The 23297-nt window shown below is 41.4% G+C and overlaps 2 protein-coding genes across 11 annotated transcripts in view; both read left to right on the forward strand.

Moving 5' to 3' along the window:
* The window catches only part of mast3a (microtubule associated serine/threonine kinase 3a), a 30725-nt gene extending 10698 nt beyond the window's left edge, over window positions 1-20027 (forward strand). For 6 of the 10 annotated variants that reach the window (XM_031732608.2, XM_039602284.1, XM_031732593.2 and 3 more), the window contains 22 exons: window positions 2246-2403; window positions 4429-4504; window positions 4625-4834; window positions 5747-5848; window positions 6292-6424; window positions 6638-6723; window positions 8617-8702; window positions 9024-9232; window positions 9359-9500; window positions 9785-9917; window positions 10030-10195; window positions 10366-10467; window positions 11430-11552; window positions 11769-11878; window positions 12054-12235; window positions 13525-13646; window positions 13755-13943; window positions 14210-14433; window positions 15649-15771; window positions 15928-16064; window positions 16400-16584; window positions 16678-20027. In XM_031732608.2, the coding sequence (XP_031588468.1) occupies window positions 2246-2403; window positions 4429-4504; window positions 4625-4834; window positions 5747-5848; window positions 6292-6424; window positions 6638-6723; window positions 8617-8702; window positions 9024-9232; window positions 9359-9500; window positions 9785-9917; window positions 10030-10195; window positions 10366-10467; window positions 11430-11552; window positions 11769-11878; window positions 12054-12235; window positions 13525-13646; window positions 13755-13943; window positions 14210-14433; window positions 15649-15771; window positions 15928-16064; window positions 16400-16584; window positions 16678-17528 (3849 nt within the window). In that variant the 3' untranslated portion in view covers window positions 17529-20027. The remainder of the gene's footprint in view (window positions 1-2245; window positions 2404-4428; window positions 4505-4624; window positions 4835-5746; window positions 5849-6291; window positions 6425-6637; window positions 6724-8616; window positions 8703-9023; window positions 9233-9358; window positions 9501-9784; window positions 9918-10029; window positions 10196-10365; window positions 10468-11429; window positions 11553-11768; window positions 11879-12053; window positions 12236-13524; window positions 13647-13754; window positions 13944-14209; window positions 14434-15648; window positions 15772-15927; window positions 16065-16399; window positions 16585-16677) is intronic. The other 4 variants (XM_039602285.1, XM_039602282.1, XM_039602287.1 and 1 more) reach the window with 1 other exon arrangement.
* Window positions 20028-21618: 1591 nt separating this feature from the next.
* Window positions 21619-23297, forward strand: part of pik3r2 (phosphoinositide-3-kinase, regulatory subunit 2 (beta)) — a 33718-nt gene continuing 32039 nt past the window's right edge. The window contains exon 1 of the mRNA XM_039601902.1: window positions 21619-21836. The gene's annotated coding sequence lies outside the window, so the exon portion shown is untranslated. The remainder of the gene's footprint in view (window positions 21837-23297) is intronic.

Genomic DNA, 23297 nt, shown 5'->3' on the forward strand with positions numbered 1-23297 from the left:
CTTGTTATTTATTGGCTAGTTTTGCACATACAGTATAAGGAAGGAATAATGAACAAAACTGCCACAGTGGTTGTGAGATATTTTAGAAGTAGCGTCACTATTACATAGCTCGTCAGAGTGACTTCAGTGTATCTTGTTCATAGAAAAGGAATGTTTGCTGTGTTTTAGCATTTAAAGAAAAAAAATCTTACTGACTCACAGTTTAGAACTTGAACTTCACTTTAAACTTTCACTCGGCATAAACAGCAGTAGAGAAAAGTTTTGTGGTTGTAGTCTTTGGTTGTTTTGTTTTTTTGCCATTTCCTTTGTGAGAGCTTGTCTTTCTCGGATTGAGTTGCAGTCGACATAAATCCAGACTAACTGCGATCTCCTTGGCAAGGAAGCAGACTGCCAACTTCTTACAACTAGCTTTTAAGTCTACGGGGGGTTTGGATGATTGTTTTCGTTACATCTGCAGAGCATTATTGCCGCTTTAAAGTTATTATCGCTACAAATTTATGTGACATTTTTGATTATAATTAGTTTCACTGATACAGTAAAGTGGTTGGAAAACTCCACACTTACAGCTTCGGGCACCGGTTGGTTTATAAAGCAGCTGACTGGAGATGGATGCTGGTATCCTTTTTAATGACTCAGGCAGCCATAACAGGATACGTCCAAGGATGATGAATCCCTCCATCATCGACCATGTGTAATATTTTCCACCTTGGAGAGGAAATGAGAATGAATCCTCAGATGTCTTTTTCCCAAAGTTTTCCTGGAATTATTGAAACAGTATTAAATGTGGTAAAAAGTAAACTTCTTTTTTTTTTTTAAGAGAAAAGACAAAAGTTTTCTCATAATGGTATATTTCTCTACCTCCTATTCAACAACAACAACAAAAAAAACTTGGGGAAAGGGGAAACCAAAACACAGGAGGTTGTGTGAATTATTTACCATGTGTCCATCATTAAATGAATGACGTCACACCGAGACAAACTGAATTGATCTCAGCTTGTCCTCTTTTGACTGAGGGGAAAGTACGGGAATAATAAAGCTTATCATTACAATAATACCGGTCCTGTTGAAATTTGCCGTTTCTTTTTCCTCGGTGACATCACAAACGAGCAGTGGCTGTACCACATCATTTCCCTACTCAGCTTTTCCTTTCAGGAATACCGCAAGCACACTTTGTGCTGCCCAGCTATACCTGTCAGCTGTTTGCTGATGTTTTCTATGGTGATTATTAGGATTTTATCTCGAAAGCCATCACCGAATCTGCAGTTGGCTCAAAAGGAAAACAATACCCAGCTCCTGCGTCTCTGCTGAAATTCTGTATGGCCAACCACATGGCTTTGAGACGGTGAAGTCAGCCCTCCCTGTACAATGCCTCTTTCAGGCCTGCTGTCAGTGAGGTCTTTATGCAGCTCTTAGTCGATTCTGACAAGTCTCTAGTTTCCTGCTCAGCGTAGCCCCTCCACCCCACCCCCACCTTCCTATCACTGCTCTGTCACGTCCTTGCTCTGTTGCTTTCTTTTCTTTCTTTCTTTCTTTTTTTTTTAAGTGTCTCTCACTGTCTTGCTCTGCTTTTCTTTCTTGTTGGCTCTTCTGTTTTTCCTCTGGCCAATGAGCCACTCTTCTCTCTGCTCTTCCTGGGATACACAAGATCCTAGCCAAATGGGAGTTCTCATAAATTCCAGGCAGTGTGTCACACATCCTGACTTGAAGAGGAAAAAAAACAAAGCAAAACATTCACACATGCGTGGACGCCATGGCAGTAGATGCTGCCTGTCTCCATGTGTGCTGCGTGAAAAGGGCAAAATCCTACTGAAAAATGCTTTGGGCTATCTGTAAAGTTCACTGAGTCTTTCTTTTCATGTAGGAAGGGATTCATGATGTTTTTTGCATCACAAATCAACTCGGCATGTCCATATAAGGTGGTGCATCTAATTCAGATCTGCAGTGGAACATGAAAGTCTTTAAGACTTTGGGTATTAACAGGATAAAGAGTGAGTCTGAGAGAGCAGACGTGTGACTCTTAGCAGAGGAAGCCTTTTAACACAGGATGTTATATAATCAAAGCACAGCCCCACCTACGTATGAATATTTAAATAAAAATAGATAAGCGTGATAGTGGCAGTGGTTGATTGCTTGTTTTGGTTTTTATTTCTTTAATTTAAAAAAGAATCAATAACTGTAACTTAACCATTGACCCTACTTCCCTGTTTTGTTTTTTTCCCCCCCCTTCTCCACTTTTCCTTCCCAGTCCTCTTCTTCCCAGGAGTTGTTGCACCAGTTGCCCTTTCAGCCCACGCAAGAGGATCTTCACTTCCTCTTCAAACATTTTCCAAGCCCAGAAAGTGTGGCAGATGAAGAAGGAGCCCACCCCACGCCCCCTGTCAGGGTCCGCTCACGCAGTCTCAGGTAGCTTTCCTATACTATATGCTGATGCAGCATATAGACTGTCTCTGTTACACAAACATTTCTGTCATACTTCACTGGGCCGTTTGTTTTGAAAGGGTGGAACCGAAATCCCCCCTGACTGGCTTCAGTCTCGTACAGATTTAATTATGTGCTGCAGTAGCAGTTGTATACAGCAGCTCACCACACACACCATTTAAGCACAAAGATAAAACTGTTGCGCTATTAAAGGCTTGTTATACTAACTGTACATTCTATATACCCTTACTTTTCAATTCATTAGATACACCTTAATAGTACTTCATTGGACCCTCTTTTGACTTCACAACTCCCTTAAACGTTTCATCGTTTAGAGTCAACAAGGTGCTGGAAACTGCTCAGAGAATTTGGTCCATATTGACACGACGGCATCACTCGGTTGCTGCAAAATTGTCAGCTGTGCATCCATGATACAAATCTCATATTCCACCTCATCGCGAAGGAGCTCCATTGGGTTGAGATCTGGTGATTATAGAGGCCATTTGAATACAGCGAACTCTTTATCATGTTCGCACCAGAAATCGAAACTCATCAGATCAGCATCATTTTTCATCTGCTGATGTTGAGCTTATTTGAATTGTAGCTTTAGTTTCCTGATCTTAGTTGAAAAGAGTGCCACTTGTTGTGGTCTTGTGCTGCTAAATTGTAGTTTCATCGAGGTTCCTCTTCACTGGTGTGATCATATGTGCCATATTTAAACAGTAGTACAGCGAATGTGGGAAGACTGTGCTAAGGTTTAGTTTGCACCTTAAGTAGTTGTAGTTGCTCTTTTTACAACACTGTAAACATGTATGTGAATGAGCACTGCCCTGTTTGGTAAGGCTGCCACTCCACCCCAGTCTAACAAAAGTAGGCTTAATGGTTTTTCAGGAGATATTTTGCACATGATTATAAAAAGATAAATTAAATACTGTCTGGAAAGAATATGGTGGGTTAATTATTTAATGTGGCTCTGGAAAAACCCTCTGTGCCATTTATGCGTGATCCCCTGGATTAGAATAAAACATTTCCTCATCATTTGGCATTGCTGGACCCATCCCTCTGAATAGCTGCAATGGCAGGCTGTTTTGAGGTTGCTGTAGAGTTTTTATGACAGGCTGGGGAGGATTTTGGCAGCATGTTGATGTGGTTGCTTTTTTGGTGACGTGTCCATGCCTGTGCCACATGCAGTAATTCGCACTGCATGTGTGCACTAATACTCTATAAATACATCTGGGTAACTCTCTAGCAATTACACCGAGGAGAAAACTCCCCCTTGGGTTTCACCTGACCTTTGCATAGTTGTTAATGAGGCATCTAAATCAACAGCAGCTGATATACAGGTGTCATAGTTGTTCTAAATTCGCTCTACAAGTTGTGTAAAAGGATTTCTTGCCGCCCCAAAGTAGTTCCGAGTGGTCTGAGCAGTTGCCATTACCCTGAAATAAATTCATACCGCGTGTGCAACTGTTGTGGTTACCCAGAACGAGTTCATGTCGCATATTGACATTATTGTCATTTTTAGTATGCAACGTAGTGTAAGGGAGCACCCAGGACTGTTATTTTTAACATTTGTGCTGACAGTATATTGATTTGGAAAGTGTAAGGAGGGTTTAAAAAGACCCCCACGTGTAACCGAAACCCTCTGGGTGCGACACGTGTGGCCGTGGATGGTGCACATGAGAACCTGATCTGAATTGTGTCAAACACGCTGTTTGTATGACCTAGAATGTTAGGAAACACTTTCATTATTAATGTACTCATAAAATGTTATAGCTTGTTGTGTGTATGGCTGTTCAGTAAAGCTATAAATGTTGATTTTTAATCTAATGCTTCTCATCTGTTCAGTTTGTCACTTAATTCTGTTGTTTTTCATTTTATTTTAGTTTGGTCTCCATTATTTGTTAATGGCATTTGTGCAAAAAAATAGTGACATTTGTAATATTTTTATCTGTTGTTTTTTTTTGTTTGTTTGTTTGTTTTTTTCTCCTTTGTCTGCTTCCTGTGAAGCCCTGGACGGACCTGTGGGGTGTTTGACAATGAGATTGTCATGATGAATCACGTCTACAAAGAACGTTTTCCTAAGGTAGCTCCCTTTCTGTATGAAAGTTTCATAATCAAAGTTAAAATCTTCAGCTGCTCACTAAATGGGTTAGAAATGAATGCAGTACTGGTTTAAACGAAGGCTTTCATTTTTGTTTCCCAGGCGACGGCCCAGATGGAGGGTCGGCTGCTCGACATCATTGCAGAGTGTTCCCTGGACACCGCTCTGCCCCTGGCTGATGGTGTGCTTGGATTCATTCAGCACCAGCTGGTGGAGCTCGCCAGAGACTGTCTGGACAAGTCCCAGAATGGCCTGGTGACCTCCAGGTACTTCATGGAGCTGCAGGAGAAATTGGAGAAGCTGTTGCATGAGGTGGGTGTCTCTCATCTTTAGTAAATGATTTTTCATCTTTTTCATACAGAGAATTTTTTTCCCTCTTCTTTTCTTTTTCTAAACAGTCAGGGAGTGTTGGTTCTTTCTAAGATGTTTCTAGCTGGTGTTGTTGTTGGTAGCTCAGATTGCCCTCTGGGACATTGCATGCTGTACTGTAGCAGCACGGAGGACACTGAACATTGAAATGAAAATGCCCATTTCCTTTGTTCTTATTCTGCCGATTCCACTCCATCAGTCAGTAATGTTCTGTCATTTTGTGTTATTACATAGGGGTGTGCAGTGGTCAAGTGTTCAGTTGTGTAATGATTGTGTATTCCACAGCAAAACAGTGGTGTAAATTGTTATTTTCTCATATAATACTTCTTTAATTAGTATATTCTTTGTGGCCACAGAAATTGTTTTGACCCTCCTCCACATGCTAAAATGCATATGTTGAGTTGCTTGCTAGTGTTGCTTTTTCATAAAGGTGTTTACAATCTTTTAAAATGGATTTTTCTATGTTTAGCAGGGCAAGAGTTTGTTTTAAACTGACTGCTGACTAATCGCACCTCTGACTGTTTCACCACCTCTATCATACACTTTCTGAACCTGCTGTTTGATCAAGGCAAGGCGCTGTTGGACTTAGATAAGCGAGAATGAGTGTTAAAAAGTCAAATGTTTTTCCATTATTTATAAGCCTGGCAGAGCATGCAGTGAGTATTGATGCAACATGTTGAAATACCAGCCCTTGAGCCTTTGAATCACCACCAGACAATGTAAGGGGATGAAATGGATGCTAAAAATATCAGCCGACAAGTGCAGACAGCTCCTTTGGATGAGTTGTGGTGGCTCATGGCTTGTGTCAAATGGATTAGGTCACTATAATAATCCATCACTATTTGTCCTGTTCAGGCGTATGAGCGCTCAGAGAGTGAGGAGGTGACCATCATCACCAAATTGGTCAAGAAGATTCTCATCATCATCTCCAGGCCTGCCAGGCTGTTGGAGTGTCTGGTAAGACTCAATGACAGACGCAGTAATAATCACAGGTTCACGAGTGACGTAATAACACTATGTCCATCAGCTTAGATGCATGTGTAAAAGTTGACTCATACTTGATGATGACATCTTGTAGTAGCGATTAGTTTGTGCAGTAATAATAACCCAGCTTACCATTTACTAAGCCAACACCAAGTTCACCTTGCTAGCCAGGGTCTGTTGTTAATAAGGTGCCAGTGATGCTCCAGCTTTACAGGCCAGAAAAAAAAAAAGCCCAGATTGGAGCAGAAACATTTTTCTGTCATTTTTCAGCATTTTTTATTGTATTGCAATGTTTGATTCTTCTTTTCCCGATGTAATAGTTGAAGCTTTTCTACACATTAGGTCAACAAAGTAATGTATATTTGAGTGAAACCTAAACTATGTCTTTCCTTTATTTTTATTTTTATTTAATCCAGGAGTTTGATCCAGAGGCGTTTTACCAACGTTTGGAGGCTGCAGAGGGTCAAGCCAAAGTAGGACAAGGCATCAAAACTGATATTCCCAGATACATAATCAGCCAGCTGGGTCTTACCAGAGACCCCCTGGAAGGTGCAGATTTAATTTTTTTTTTTTTTTTTTTTTTTATTAATACTTTCTACCTCATTCTTGCTTACTTCAGATAAATTGGAAAACCTTTATGCGGTTAGCTTAAATGAATCATTGTGAACTAATCTCGTAATATACAGTGACAGTTTTGTGATTTAACTTGATTCTCACTGGCATTTAATGAAGTTGGATCTGTTTTGTCTGCTGCCGTTACAGAGATGGTTCATTTGGAGCATACTAGCCCGATTCACAGATCAGCGAGCAGAGAGTCTGATGACACTGGAGAGGCAACATCTGCACAGGTATAAGCTTACATTAAACGGTTATCAAATACATACAGTGAACTCTAAAGTGACCCAGGAAGAACAGATGGCGCTCATGTCTCACCTATTTTAAAAATATTCCGCATCCTTTAGAACAGATTTATTTGCTTTAAGATTCTCTTACTAGTTTTTAAGTCACTGAGTGGCATGCTAACAGTTCGACTCTCAGGCAACCTTTGTTGATACGGTGTTGATTTCTTAGGGTTTTTTTTCCATATCTGTCACACATAAATGGCTCAATTTACCATAAATGATCATCAAACAAATTTTATTACTGAACACTTCTAAACCTACCTATCCCTGTGTGAAAAAGTAATTGCCCCCCTTAAATAACAAATTAACTGATTAACCACATTTTTTGAAAAACTGAATTTCATTTCACAAGCTACACTCAGGCCTGGTTACGGCCAGACCTGCTGAAACAAAAAATCACTTAAATAGAAGCTGTCCACCAAAATGAGACAGGCTGAAAGATCTCAAGAAGCAACACATCATGTCACGATTTAAAGAAACAGCCGAGGGGAAAAAAAAGTCACTGACATCTGCTAGTTTGGAAAGTTTGCCAAAGTGAACCACAGTGTGAGCCATTATCCACAATGGAGAAAACTTGGAACAATGGTGACTGTTCCCAGGAGTGACCTGCATTGAGGACTTATCACAAAAAAAAACTAAAACATCATCTAAAGACATGCAGGCCTCAGTTGCCTCAGTTAAGGTCAGAGGTTATGATTCAACAATAAGAAAGAGATTCTACCAGAAAATCCTGAAGGAGGATGTCCGGCCATTAGTTCATGGCCTGAACTAAAGATCACCTGGGTTATGTACCAGCACAATGATTCAAAACACCCCAGCAAGTCCACCTCTGAATGGCTCAATAAAACCAAAACAAAATAATAAACAGAGCAGATACAATAGCACCTTTGCACTTGTAGTGCTTGAACCCTAATAAAAGCTCCGGAGTGGCTTAGTCAAAGTTTGGGCTTCAATCAGATTGAGATACTTTGGTATGACCTTTAACAGGCCGTTCATTGGACGGTTCATGCTCAAACCCTCCAATCTGGCTGAAATAAAACAATTCTGCAAAGAAGAGTGGGCCAGAATTCCTCCACAGCAATGTGAAAGAGTCTTTGCCACTTATAGCAAACACTTGATTGCAGTTCTTGCTGCCAGGGGTGGCACAACCAGTTATTAGGTTAGGGAGCAAGTGCTTGGTTTTTTGTTTGTTTGTTTGTTTGGGGTTGCCTTTTTCTTTTTCTTTTTTTAAATACAGGGCCAGGCAAGTTTAGTTTAGTTAAAATAGTTTTTTTTCTTCTTAATGAATGAATGAAATCATAATTAAGAAAATTTGGGTTGTCTTTGTTTAATATTAAAGTTTGTTTGATGTGAAACATTGAAGGTGTGACGCATATGTGAAAAACCTAAGAAGTTCGGAATGGGTAAATACCTTTCCACAGCACTGGATGTATTAGCAGGTTCCCAAAATCCCAGCCTTCAGCCTTTCACTGTGTGGATTTGGCGTACTCTTTGCATCATTCTTGTTGTTGTTTTTTTGTTTTTTAAATCCCTTTTCTCTAGCACTTTAGGTTGCATGCATGCATAAAAGATGCTCCAGTTGATAAAACAGAGCTGAATTGTGTCTGTGACAGGATAAACTGTGGTGGGTGACGGACGTGAAGGCTGTGGCATATGCACCAAAGAAATGTTAAATGCCATTTGGCAGAGCATGCAGATTATTCTTGATTCAATGCTATTTAAGTGGTGAATGAAGCTCTCGTTAATACGAAAAAAAGTCCTCCAAAAGTAATGCAGCAGCTGTAATTTTTTTCCTCCCCTCCTTTCTCTTTCTCTCTCTTTGGGATTTGCGTGATTCAGAGCCGTGCAGCCTGCACCCCTCCTCGTAGGAAACCACTGGAGAGCGACTTTGAGACTATAAAGCTCATTAGCAACGGCGCCTATGGGTGAGTAAGACAGACTTTTTTGTTTGCGTTTGACTGAGTCAGTCGCACCGAGAACCACAGAGATCTAAATAAAAGCGGAAACTAAAATGTGGATGTGTTTTTGTGGTATTTTTGTGTTCAGGCTGGAATTAGTCAGGGCAGTTTCATTTCCAGTCTGAACTGATATTTACCACTATGTGATTCCCACAATTGATTTTTTATTTTTTTAAATTATCTCCCTGCTTTCTTCGTTGATGATTTCTGATTGCTGATTATTTATTCTGTCTCTCTTTGTGTTGTCATTGCCTCTCCCCTTCCTTTTGCCTCTCGTCTCTCACACAGGGCCGTATTTCTGGTGCGCCACAAAGAGACACGTCAGCGTTTTGCTATGAAGAAGATCTACAGGCAGAATCTGATCCTTAGAAATCAAATCCAACAGGTGTTCGTAGAGCGAGACATCCTCACCTTTGCTGAAAACCCATTTGTGGTTTCCATGTTCTGCTCTTTTGAGACACGGAGGCACCTGTGCATGGTTATGGAATATGTGGAAGGTACAGTTGGCTCAGACTGTAGACACATAGAGACACATGCACACCAAGCTCTTATATATCTACCATACGAGGTACACCTTTAAGTCTAAATCATCTGACCTGACAGCCTCATTTGTGTTTTTTAAGGTGGAGATTGTGCCAATCTGTTGAAGAATATCGGTGGACCTCTGCCTGTGGACATGGCCAGGATGTATTTTGCTGAGACTGTCCTGGCTTTAGAGTACCTTCACAACTATGGCATTGTACACAGAGACCTCAAACCTGACAAGTGAGTCAGGCAAACGGATGAACAAGGAGAATATTCTCATTTCTTTTTTTTCCCACCATATTTCTTATGAACGCCTTCAGGCAGCACTAAATAACTTAAAAGCTTTCATCATTTTTAAACTTGCAGTGATCTGTAGGGAGATGGAATCTTTCTGAAGATAGAGCAGAATATTCTTACACTTTGAGTCTTTGATATATTTTTTTTCTCTAAAGATGAAATTCCAGTGCTTTGAGGACGAGCATTTGATGTAACATGAAACATTTCTGTGCTTCCTTCCTTTGTAGTTTGCTGATCACCTCCATGGGACATATTAAACTGACAGACTTTGGACTTTCAAAGATTGGCCTTATGAACATGACAACCAACTTGTATGAAGGACACATTGAAAAGGATACTAGAGAATTCATTGACAAACAGGTTTGTCTCTTCTCGCTTGTCTTTTTTTTCATGCCTTCTGATTTTGAGCTTATCTAAAATCCACCTTTCCTCTTTAACTCTTTTTCTTTCTTTTTTTTTAACCTGTCTACAGGTGTGTGGTACTCCAGAATATATCGCTCCAGAGGTGATCCTGAGGCAGGGCTATGGGAAGCCTGTGGACTGGTGGGCCATGGGGATCATCCTTTATGAGTTCCTAGTGGGCTGTGTGCCTTTCTTTGGAGACACACCAGAGCAGCTCTTTGGTCAAGTGGTTAATGGTAGGAAATCTTTAAATTGAACTCATAGTTATTTATTTTTATACACATAAATCCAATCCATTTGTCTTCCTCTCGAAATTCTGCAATAGATCTCCGTATTTTGGCACATCAGTCCCCTGAGCTTTGTAGATACATTTAATCCCCTTCGTTGCATTCACTCCTGTGTTCAGATGATATTATCTGGCCGGATGGAGAGGATGCCCTGCCAGCTGATGCTCAGGACCTTATCACCAGACTTTTGAGGCAGAACCCTCTGGAGCGCCTGGGAACAGGTTGGTGACAGCATGATTGCTGATGGATGAAAAACCTTCTCTGGGGCTCGGGACGCACCATGGTGTGACTCTGAGGTGGCCAGGAAAAGGCGCAAACATGCTTTTTGTGACAGATGTGTCACCGGGTGTCTTACGAGGAGGTCATAGTCTGCACAAAGCCTCATGTGGAGGAATTTAATGTTAAGAATTTACATAAAGTTGGCACAGGAGTAAGGACTGATTTGAGGTCTTCTATGTGTTTATTTGACAGATTATTCATTAATAGAGTTTTACATTAACCAGACTTGATAAAATTGTTTCCCATAGACTTCCCATAGAGACAGAGAGGTCGACGAGTTCACAGTAATCAATAAGCTCTCCGGAGCTTTCTGACTTGAATATTTTAGACTTAGACATATTTCCTCTGTTTTGACTTCTTTACACTTTACACTTTGTTTGTGTTTAGGTCGCTGTATGGGTTAGCACCTCTTTACTTTTCAGGCCTTTTAATTATGCACACTTTCAAAAGATCATTAAGGTCACCTGACCAGATGCTTTTGGTTGTACCAGGAAGCTAGTTAAAGCACAGATCAGGCCTTTGCTGTAACTGCAGCTAAACTTTGAAGCAGTCCGCTACACTTCAGTTATTTGACAACTCATTTTTACTCTTGACATTTAATGTCTTATTGCATCCCATGTTGCACACCACTACAGCACTAAATGCTTGTTTTTAAATTTTCGTATTAATTAACTTGAATTAATGGAAAATAGCAGCAAAATAGTTTTACAATAAGCTTAAACCCAGAGACCAGGAGAATGAAATGAAATTCAGTTCAGTTTTATTTATATAGCACCAAATCATGACAACAGATGCCTCAAGGCGCCTCAGTGCAACAAAGAGTCTGGCTGGGGATCAGACAAGCTCAGACTCAAGTCTGGGGACCTCGATGCCCATATTTGAGTTTTATAACTTCTTTCTCCAGGTGGGGCCACTGAGGTAAAGATGCACAATTTCTTCCTTGGCCTGGACTGGAACGGTCTCCTGAGGCAGAAAGCTGAATTCATCCCGCAACTAGAGAGCGAGGAGGACACCAGCTACTTTGACAGTATGTGGATTTACTGACTGTGAGCCTTTTATGAAGTAGACGCACTGCATTGTTAAAAACCTGTGAGGAGACGCTCATTTGGAAATGAGCTCTCAGAAAATGGATGCTTTTATGAGCTAAATTTGTAGCAATGCTGCATGGTGGTACTTTTAATTTGGATAGGAAACTGCTCCCAGTTTGTGATCATTTATTGCATGCCACCATGTTTCCCTCCAGCCCGATCAGAGCGCTACTGTCATCTGGGCTCAGATGACGATGAAACCAATGATGATGAATCATCTCTGGAGCTACGACAGTTCTCCTCTGTAGCCCACCGCTTCAGCAAGGTACTCATTACTACTCATGAGTTATAATCAATATTAATACCTGGTTCATGGAACAAAGCGAGACTCTTTGTTTTGGTGTTGTCCTTTGCTTAATGAAATGGCTCTGGTTGTTTGTAGGATAAAAAAAAATCCCCTCTTCTTTAATCCATGCCACATTTTTCCTCTTAAACTCCAGGTATACAGCAGCACAGAGCACCTGTCCACCTCCACTCCATCCAACCTGAGCCTGTCGTCATCAGACCGAAGCCACAGCGAGGAGAAGGAGGACCGATGGGAGGGCAGGGGAGTCCTTTCCCCTGGCGACGGACACAAACATTTGGCGAGTGGAGACAAGAGGGCAGATGGACACAGGGGGAGGTGAGAGCATGGAACGAGGGAGAGTGATGTCCTTATTATGAGAACAAAACTATCACAGCCCTCTCGGTATTCACAAAATGTAATATTCTCTCATATTGGGTTGAAGAGTTTCCTATTTCAAAAGGGCAATTTTTATAGACGTCTTTTCAGTCGTTTTGTATTAAACCAATGAGCCATTCTAAAGTTCCCCCAGTTGGATGTTTCCTTGCATGCATGTCAGATGGAGGCCTTTACATTGCCCACGGGTGTGAACGCAAGTGATATATCCATTCAGCGTGTACTGAAGCCTCCCTGTGTGGTGCTGAGTGGAGCGAACCATTAAACTATAAAAGAGAGACAGGATATCTAAGAAGAAAATTGATAAAAACCCACAAAATACCAAATAAGCTCATTTTGCTGCAGTTTTCGAATAAAACATTTAGGGCTGCAGCTATTGATTATTTTATTAATTTATTAATTTAGTAATCTATCAATTATTCACAAAAGCTTTGACATAAGAACACCCCATGCCCCCCTTTAGATTTGCCGATGTTTACTGCTTCCATATAAAAAGGACAGCACGAGTCACCCTTCAGCAAGCTGTATAGTTTAAACATGCTATCAGTTAAGTTATCAGTTCATCTGCCTATTTTAATGTAGCTTTACTTCTGTAGCTTTTCTGCAGCAGATTTTTTGCTGTGTAAAATAAATGGTGGTGGATGAAGCGGCCTTTCTTAATGTCTGAGTTTGTTGATCAGGTGCTTCGATGAAGGACTCTCGCTAGCTGTTTCCCAGTAATGGTTTTAGTGGTGATTACAGGAACAGAGCTGCTGTTTTGGACACTAGAAACACTTTTGTCTTTCACTAAACCTGAGCTCAACATCTCGGTATCAGCCTGTTAAACTGAGTCAGCATCATCATCACTATTGTTGTTGTGTTATCAGTCTTTTTGTTGAAAAACTGCGCCCCGTGTTGGCTTAATGTTAAACGCTTTTGTTAAATGTTAAATCATTTACCACAGAGCCGTGTGCATCGAAGCAAAGATAGTGCATCGAGGATTTATTTTTTTTTTTTTTTTTTTTTTTTAAATAATCGAGTCATTCACATTACTCAGTGACTCGTTGCAGCATTAAAAGTAATGCACTTTTTTTTAAAATAGTGGCAGTTCTTCTTGTTTTTATTGTTGAAAGACATTTATTGTGCAGGAAGTGTCAGGAAGAAACTGTTGCTTACTGCCCAATTTCTAAAAGAGAAACTTAACTAAAATCTGCATTTTTATTGGACCTGCATTTTACCTTTACCTTTCTCAGTCTCCGTCCACGTGCGTCATCCAGCTCCTCACAGTCAGAACGCAGCACCAGCCCACTGGTAATGAACAACACCCAGAGCTTTGACATCATGCCTCGAGTTGCCATCCCTGCTGATGAGGAGGGTAAGAGTATAATAGAGTATAATAAATGCAGAAACTACCTTGTCTACTTTTTTTTTTTTTTTGCTGTTGTGAAACACCAGTACTCACACACTGTACCCACTATTGTAGATGGAATGGTTTCCAACCTGCGCCGCATCCGTCTCCGGAGCAACAGCACAGGTACGAGGCCGTCCTTCAGGAGGGGGGCATCTCGACGCATCGCACATCAGTTAGAGACCCCAGAGAAACCCAGGTCCCCCTCTGGAAAAGTCCCCAAGTCTGCGTCAGTCTCCGGCCTCTCACTCATCATTACCCCAGGTATCTTTACATGATGAATGCATTATAGAAAGTGCTTGGAATTAAAACAAAATGGTGACAAGAAACGAGTGTTCATGTGTTCACAGTGCCCTCTACAGCCTAATATTGTGTAATTTACACACACACAAAAAGCCAAACATTATTTATATTGAAGTCAAGATTAGAACAGTGTTTGTTTGGTTTTAAGTACTGGATTTTAAAAACGGTAGTCCTTACACTTTATAAAGACTCAGCTTCTTCCTGCTTCTCTTTTGCTCCTCAACTAGATGACTCAGGAGGTCCTCCTACGAGCCCCAAATCTTCTTTGTCCCTATCATCCAACCCCTCGTCCAGAGACTCGTCTCCCAGCCGCGATCTGTCCGTCAATGTCAGCTGCCTCAGGCCTCCGGTGGTTATCCACAGCTCTGGGAAAAGGTTTGGGTTTGCGCTGCGAGCCATCAGAGTCTACATGGGAGACAGTGACGTCTACACCGTTCATCACATGGTCTGGGTATGTGATCTTATCTGGTACTGACTAGATTTAGACTATATTGGGAATCAAAAGCATAGATGTTTAAATAACTTTATGGCCTGGTCCTAAAAGTGAGTGAAATCAGCATCACCAAACTCTGCAACATGCAAACACTGAGAGACTGTTTACTAGTTTTTAGGTATGCTTAGGTATTATTTAAAACCAAATGACTGAAAATAGTTTCCAGCACATGGCAAAGAAATTGTGCCATCTGCTGGTTTCCTGTTGGAATATGTCAAACTTTGCTTTTTTCTTTCACTGAACTGAGGTTTTAAACAAAGCTTATGCAATTTGGTATGATTCGTTTTACATTTTTGTGATTTGACAAATGCAACAGCTGCTTCACTCAACCAGAAAGCCAATAGTCAGACTCATAGAACCCAAAAAATTGACCCTCCTCACCCTTTTTAAAAAAAGCCTTTTTAAAAGCCTCTTCATAGCCTTTCACTTTATAGGAAAATGTGTACTCGCTGGTCATAATTTGATGGACATGGGCAACAACAATACTCAGACAGGCTGCTGCATGTAAATGATGCTTAGTCTGTACTAAGAGGCCCAAGCAGCCAAAAAAATATTCCCCACACCATTACACCACACTGAACCATTATTACAAGGCATGATGGATCCATGCTTTGTTGCGGCCATATTCTGACCCTACCATCTGAACGTTGCAGCAGAAATTGAGACTCATCACCCAACATTTTTCCAATCTTCTGTTGTCCAGTTTTGGTAAACCTGTGTGAATTGTAGCTTCAGTTTTCTGTTCAGGAATAGGAGTGGCACCCACTGTGGTCTGCTTCAAGGTTCAGAGATGCTCTAATTAGTTTCATATGAGTCTGTATATACCTTAACACTCACAAATGCTTGACTCTCATCTGGTCCTGAGGTGGGGTTGAAAATTGTAGGTGCATTCACTGTCAGAGCTCTGAAGCTGTAGGACAAGCTGCCTGATGAAATCAAGTCAGCAGAGTCAGCGACCTCTCTTAAATTTCTTCAAGAAGCATACCTTTATTCATGAAACCTTTATGCTGCCGTGATACTTTGTTGCTATACGTGGCATTTTTTTCACACAACAAGTTTAAACTAAGTAAACCAAAAACACTAGTTTTACTAATTGCATAGGTGAAACACAGCAACAGCCATTTAGATTGTTGCTTTACCAGTAATTGTGAGGTTGTGTGTGTTTGGGTCTAGTGCGTTGAGGAGGGCAGTCCTGCACACGAGGCAGGATTGAGGGCAGGTGACCTCATCACTCACGTCAACGGAGAGTCGGTCCAGGGTCTCGTTCACACTGAGGTGGTGGAACTTTTGCTTAAGGTATGTGGATAACTTGATACTTTGATAATCTTTCCGTGCATATGTTGCTTTTTTAAAATGATCATTATAATGTGTGGAAGATTAAAACTGTCAAATTAAAGAAAGAATTTAAATAGAAATTTCAATTTTTTATTTTATTTTATTTTTCTGTGACAGAGTGGCAACAAGGTGACCCTTCAAACCACTGCTCTGGAGAACACGTCTATCAAGGTTGGACCTGCTAGAAAAGCGAGCTACAAGGCCAAGATGGCCCGGCGGAGCAAAAAGAGCAAGAGAAAGGACGGACAAGACAGGTACACGAGGCGAGAATGAAATCATACTGAAGAATGTTTTACTCCTGCTTGAAGCCTCGTGCTAGATCTCAGATAAATAACAGAGTTCCTATTTGCTGATTTTGCAATTATAAAGTCGGCAAATGGAAAAAAATTTGAGATTTTTTTCATTCTGCAAGTCTGATTCTTGCATTAAAAACCTTAAAGCCTCCGAAAAGCTTTTTGTAAGACAGACAGAGTGATGCTCCTAGAGAAGCTTTGTTTAGCATTACAGTAACACTAGTTGGCTCCTGTCTCAGATTTAAATGATGTAAATTTGCTTTTTTGGGGTTTTTTTTATTAATTTACTTTTGTAGCAGACGACGCAGCATCTTGAAGAAGCTGTCTAAGCATACACCGCCTCCACCCATGCAGAGCAGTCGCAGCTTCTCTTCGGGGTTCCACCAGTCATCTAGTGACAGCCTCTCTGGCTCACCAACACAAAGCCTCTCTCCTGGGCCTTCAACACCTTGTCGCTCCCCAGCCCCTGACCACTCTGGAGGTGAGAGAAGAGGATGATAGTTCTTGTAGTGATGTAGTTGTCTCTTTCTGGAGAAAGTGTATCCACTAAATCTAAACTCTTTTTTTCTGTTAGATTCAAGTTCTTCTCCTTGCTCCAGCTCTCCAAACTCGCCCGTACCGCAGGCTCGTCCCAGTTCTCTTCACGTCTTGGGTCGCTACACAAAAGCTGGTCGTTGCAAGTCCACCAGCAGCATCCCTCCTTCGCCTCTGGCCTGTATCCCACCACCCCAATCTCTTTCTCCCCAATGCTCGCCATCTAGCCTCCCAAGTCACCCCAAGTCCCTGCACAGTTTTCACGGCAAGACTTTGTCACCTCCTACAATCGCTCGTCATTCTGTGCGTCCTCGCAGCGCAGAACCGCCTCGCTCACCGCTGCTCAAGAGAGTTCAGTCAGCAGAGAAACTGACTGGTGACAAGATGACTGGGGGTTACCACGGAGATAGGAAGGCTTACAGCACCCGACGTCACACTATGGAGGTGCCCTTGTCTGAGGGAGAGGGGCTGGAGGACCTAGACGGTGACACCGCTACAGGGTTTGTTTGCGTAGGCGAGCACGGCCGCCAGGGCCTGCACATTGGAGGGCAGAGAGGCCACCAGGACACAGCCAGCGGAGGCATCGATCACCACCGCTCTGCTGCCTTGCCACAACACCGCAGCACCAACAACCATTCAAAAGAGATGGTGGTGATGAGGAAGCTGGCTCTATCAGAGCGCAGAGACTCCTTCAAGAAACAGGAGGCGGTCCAGGAAGTGAACTTTGACGACTTGGAGGAGGCGGCTCTAAGCCCCACGCTTCCTGTCACACAGTCAAAGGCGTTCAAGGCATCCTGGATCAACTCGTCACAGTCGGAACCCAGCGGCAAGCTGGGATCACAGGGTACCACACCGCAGAAAACCAAGTCAAAAGACAAAGAAGGGCGTTAGTTGTTCTGTTTTATTTTGCAGGGATCGCAGGTCAGAGAAGATGAGGCTTTGACCTGCTATCGTACTTGCATTTAAAGGCCTTGCATGTGTCCAGAAAACTGTGACCAAGTCCCACATCATCACAGAAACAAAGAACAGTCTGCATTTCTCAGTACTACACGCATCCTCCAACACTGTTAACAGATTAATGACTGCCAAACGATGTTTACTTCAGAGTTGCTCGATTTCTCTCTCGGTTCTCAAATCACTGTGGCGCCTCTAACGGATGTAATTGTAAATATTTGTTGTTTTAAATGAAGAAACTTATTTATGACTTTTTAATGATTATTTGTTTTTGTTTTGTTGTTTTTTAGTTTGTTTGTTTTTTGGGTTTTTTTAAGTTGCTAAAAATGCCTCGGACGCTTCAGCTGTTCTAATTTTAGGAAGTGCACAGGAGAAAAGCCAGGCAACAACTTCTCAGTGTGGTCTTAGTAGGTGGGGAGGGAAAACAAAGATAATATTAGTCAATATTGCAATATTCATATGATTCATTTTTTTTATACTGTTGTGCGTGTGTGCGTGTATGTGTGTAACGGGGTGTTGTTTCATATACAGACTGTAGTGTTCATCCTGCACTGTATATGGTAAAAAGTTCCATAACACGTTTTTTGCTGCCTCTCTGAAGAAATCTATCATGCGGATTGTGATCGTGACGATTCGGAGTCATTGTTCCCAAATGCAGGGCATGTACAAATCGGGACAAAAGACAAAAAAAAGAAAAATGACAACATTGCAGCAGTTGTCAGCTAAGCTGTGGCGCCAAAGCATGGTTTAGCTTAATAATAGGTACTGTAGTTGTACGTAAGAAGCCTCATGTATGCATGGGCTCTACCGCCACTGGCTGTCCTGTTTTTTTGTTTTGTTTTTGTATCAGTGCTGCCACCCATCTGTAAGTTGTTTAAATTATAACCTGATCAACATGCAGGTGTGTAGATAAAGCTTTGTGGCTACCTTCCCGGCTGCTGCATCCGACCTCCGATACCTTTGTGAATCTAACCTCCGTCCAGCTCCTTACAAGCGTAGTCTAGCAGAAGTGTTTGCACAAGTCGTAGCTGCCGTGTAACAGTGAGAGTACATTTATCTTTCAGGGTGATCTCTTTCTCTGTGGGATTCAGAAATTGTACAGTGGATGCAACAAACAAATCTGGGTCACTTGGCTGTTGTTTTTTTGTTTTTTATGTGTTTTATGGATGAATGTTTACATTTCAATGCAAATATCTGCGTGGACTTGAGTGGAATCTGTTAAATTATTGTATGGGGGGAAAAAAGAGAGGGAAGGTGCGGGAGAGGCAGACCTGAGGCCCTGGGTGGATGAAGGAATGAGTCAGTGGTAATCTCCTTTTTGTATATTTTGATATGGAAACAGTCTTGTTGCAGTACTAATTACCTATGCTGTTGTATATCATATAAACAATGGTGGACCTTATAACAGCTATCAGTGAAATGTAAGGGTGGATGGACTCGTGTAAGATGTGAGTTAAGTGGCATGGCTTTAATCCCAAGTTGCGATTGACTTTAAAGAGCTGTGCGTCTTTTACATCCCATTAAATCTCCACGGTTTTACTCTAGATTTTGAGAGCTTGGAAGTTTTGTTGGATAGGCCTTGAATTCTTGAGTTTGAGGCTTTCAGCTTTAAAACTTGTTTTTTATGGTGAGATATAAACAAATGGTATTTGGTTTTCCATTATGTACTCTTTAACTAGTTTTTACTTTAAAAAACATCTAATCCTGTTCCTGTTTTTGTTTTTTTATTAGTAGTATTGTTTTACTCCAAGAGCTGTTTGGATTAGCAACTAAAAAAAATCAAACGGAGTGGTTAGAGAAAAGGAATTTGTTGATTGTTCCTCTTTTTGTGAAGGCTCACATCTATGTTTTGCAGTCAAGGGAGATTTAAATAAGGGATTTCTCAAAGAATTTCAGCATATTGAACCTTGAATAAAGGTTATGAGGTGTGAATGAAAACGTAGACCTTTTTTCACTGTACTTTAGGGAGAAATGCGTGTGTATGTGGGTTTCACTAAATTTCTGATGCAATATACATTTTAATATGTTCTTAGTGTTGAATCGTTTTATTTTTCATTGTAGTATCCCATGATGTTTGTTGGGTCACCCTGTTAAACTTTTATAAATCAGGCGCAGGTCTCAGCAGCAGCCCATCTTGCATCAAATGAAGCATCAGAGTGAACTCCTTGTCTCTGATCAGCTTGTGTGTTCATGTGTATGACAAATTCACTGTAACAGCCCCCACCCTTCACATTTTTCACTTGTGTTTTTGTATTGGTGTGCCCCACCACCATCACCACTCAACCCCCTTGTCTCTACGTGGCAAACTGCCCTTTGTGAAATGCCTACCATGTGGGTATCTGGTTCAGACTGGTGTGACATTGTCTGTTGTTCTCTTGTCTCAACAGTGCTTGAAATAAATGAATTTCCAGAGGACTGGAAAGTCCAAGACTACAAGACGTTGCACTTGTCATTTGTCCTCATATAATAATATTTGCACATTTACAGTACTGTATCAAAAAAAATTTTCTTACTTCGTGCACACATTTCTTTATTATTTGCTTCCAAGGAGACAAACTTTCTTGTAATTCTTTAAGTGCTCTGGAGCAATAGTTCTCCTGGATTTCTGAAGGTCTTTTCAATGTTTTTCTTTGGGCGTTGGCTCCTTTTTACTTTTTAAAAAAAATCATTTTCAGTCCAGTCCTTGTACCCGACCATTTTAAAAAGATTTTTTTCTTTTTCCAGTAAAAAAAAAAGACATCTAACCAGTGTTGTGAAGCTAAAAACTTCGTACATCTCAGCAGGTCCTTATAACATTTGAGGAAACTGGAAAGTGGGAGACAAAATAAGAAGCAGCAAATCTAAAAACTACACTAGATGAACCTGAAAATCATGTCCTTAAAAATGGGAAAAAGTTCCTCAAGGCCTGACACAGGACTCAGATACCTCTATCCCTATCCCACTTCCCTTTTAGTTGATCCATCAACTGTTCACTGAAACCTCATCAGAGGCCAGCGAGTTGAGTTGAATCCCCTTGATTAACACAAATCTATAAAGACTCCTCCACAGTCATGGCAGCATGTTGGCAATCTGTCTGTATTTATAAATTAGAAGTTTTTTGCAAACCTCCAACAACCTTCCTTTAGTGATTGCAGTCTGTCCAAGACAGACTGCAACTGTTTGCGGAAAGGTTGCCTCCTATAAGGTGAGATGAGCCCTCTTGTTCATAGTATTCCCAGAGTATTTTCATTTATTTAATAAAATAGCAATATTTGGTGTTCCTGTATGCAAGTTGTTGCGATACCATACTGTACAGATTTTTCCTCCACCCCTACTGCCAATGCAAAGTGAAAGTATCCCTGGGAAGAAAAGCTAACAGTGGAACACTATCAGTCATGGATCGGGCTCCCCAGAGCCCGGACCTCAACATTATTGAAGCAGTGTGGGATAATCTAGACAGCCAACATCCAAAGAAGAGCTCTGAATCCCGGAGAACTATTCCTAAAGACTACTTCAAGAATTTACAAGAAAGCAGCTCAAGAGAGTCAATGCTGTGCTGAGGAATAATTTATATTTGATGATGGTCAAGTATTACAGCACTTCTATAACGCAGTATTTTCTGCAGCAGTAGGCACGATTGATTGGACTCATTTTTGGCCCTGAATTCAATATAAACTAGTCACAAAGCTACAAATGTTTAAGCAAGCAGATGAGTTGAAAAGGAAAGCTTTGAGAAAAAGTGAGATGTGGTTTGCAAAAACAGGGGGAATATGTCCCTATTTAATCCCCCGTGGGATTAGACATGGATTTAGCGCGTGGTTCACCGCTTTCTTTTTTCACATGAACACATTTCTTTAGTATAATACGGCTCAAAACACACGATTTGGACACTGTCTGCTTCAAATTTCCGGGTTTTTTTGTTTCTTTTTTTCGTCTCCGAGCGTGTTCGGTGACCCCCTCACTGATGGTTCGGACGTTTCCGCTCACGTTCGTCACTTTCCGCGCACTCTTATATAGTTCCCACGCGCCCTCCTTCCCTGCACCGTACTGAGCTGGAAAATGGCTGTGTGTTGGAGCAGGGAGTTATGAACGGGAAAAGAAAGAAAGAGCGAAAAGAAAGACGCCGAATTAAGAAGTGAACCAAAGGCTTGCTGGAAGTTTAGAGCTCACCGAGAAGCCGTCGTCTGCAGACAAGCCACCACTCGGACTCTTGTGTGCGACTTTTGCTCCGAAGCCAAAAGTGCGAAGAGTCAAGAAATATCCGCGGTGAGTTTTTCCAAGTTATTGCACATTTCCAGTACGGCAGCCACTGTACTGGAAAATGGTGGAAGCGCTGCAAGTGTGCTCCGCGCACGCAGCTCCACGTTGGTGACTTGTGTCCTACTTTAAAGTTTAAAGGAGGCTTACTTTTTTTTGTCGCGCTCGTGTGCGTTTCTGTGCTCTTTGCGGTGAAATGTTAACTTTAATTCGCCCTCGCGCCGCGCTGCTCGGTGCTCGCGCTCGCTGACGTACAAATGCCGAGCAAGTTTTTTAAGCTGCTTCAAAGTTTAAACTGTTTTTCCTGGTTTATTTGTTGACGTGAAAACGATTGAAAATGACTTTAAAGTTGTCAAGTTTGCCAGAATTGGTGCTAAAATTTTCTCTAATGTCAGTGGCTCATTAGTACTGTTTAGTTGTATTTCAACGCTACTAAAAAGACCCATTTGCAGTATATTTGCAGTGTACTCCCTGTGTATACCATTGCTAGTATGTGTTACTAGTGTCTTTACCTTGGCTGCAGACTATGGGAGGCCTAAAGTAGCTGAAGGCCTGACTAGATGCGTCTCTTACATCCCTGGTTTAAGGATTTGGCATCCATCGAGGAGTTAATGGAAATTGTGCCACTTGCATAATGAGACAAGCCACTCAACTGTGCTGAGACCCCGCACCCCCCTGTCTTGTAATTATGAATTGAGCATTATGCAACCAAATGTCAGTCCTCCATTTTATGCTTTATCGGTGTGATGCATGACTTGTGGCAAAGCTTTCATTCTTCTCTCAAATGTCTTGAAATGCTCTGAGTGACTGGCAGGGCTGTTGTATTTAAATGCCCCCCCCACCCACACACACACACACACACACACACACACACACACACACACACACACACACACACACACACACACACACACACAAAATAAAAAGAGAGAGGAAAAAGTGGAGCTTCTTGAAATGCCAAGTGACACCTCTCAGAGGGGGTGAAGAAAACCTAAACTAACCTCAAGTTCCAGCAGAGGCACTAAAGCTGTGGTTATATTTGTTTGATGTCGAAGTTAAACTGAAATGGTCCTGTTTGATCAAAATAGCAGCAGAGTTCGTCTTTAAGGACAGTTTAGTCATGCCTCGCCTGGAAATACTGCATATTCTGTGCCTTGCAGGGTTGTGATTTTTTTTTTTCTAACTTCCCAGAGACATTCATGAGTCTACTTTAAGTCCTAATCTATCACCCTCCCGACCACAACACACCGGACGCAAATCTTATTGGTCACTTGCAATTATCTGGGACTTATCTTGTGCTTTCTCCTGCAATCCAGGAATAACTTGCATTATCAAAACTTCTTTATTGTATCAGATTAAACAATGATAGTCGAATAACTGCACTCCCTCACCGCAAAGTCAATTTGCTAAAGGTGGAGTTTGGCGAGTTATTGCATCAGCAACCAAATAAAAGTGGCTCCTTTTAGAATT

Source organism: Oreochromis aureus, linkage group 18 (genome assembly GCF_013358895.1).
Source record: "Oreochromis aureus strain Israel breed Guangdong linkage group 18, ZZ_aureus, whole genome shotgun sequence".
In the NCBI taxonomy this organism is placed as follows: Eukaryota; Metazoa; Chordata; class Actinopteri; order Cichliformes; family Cichlidae; genus Oreochromis; species Oreochromis aureus.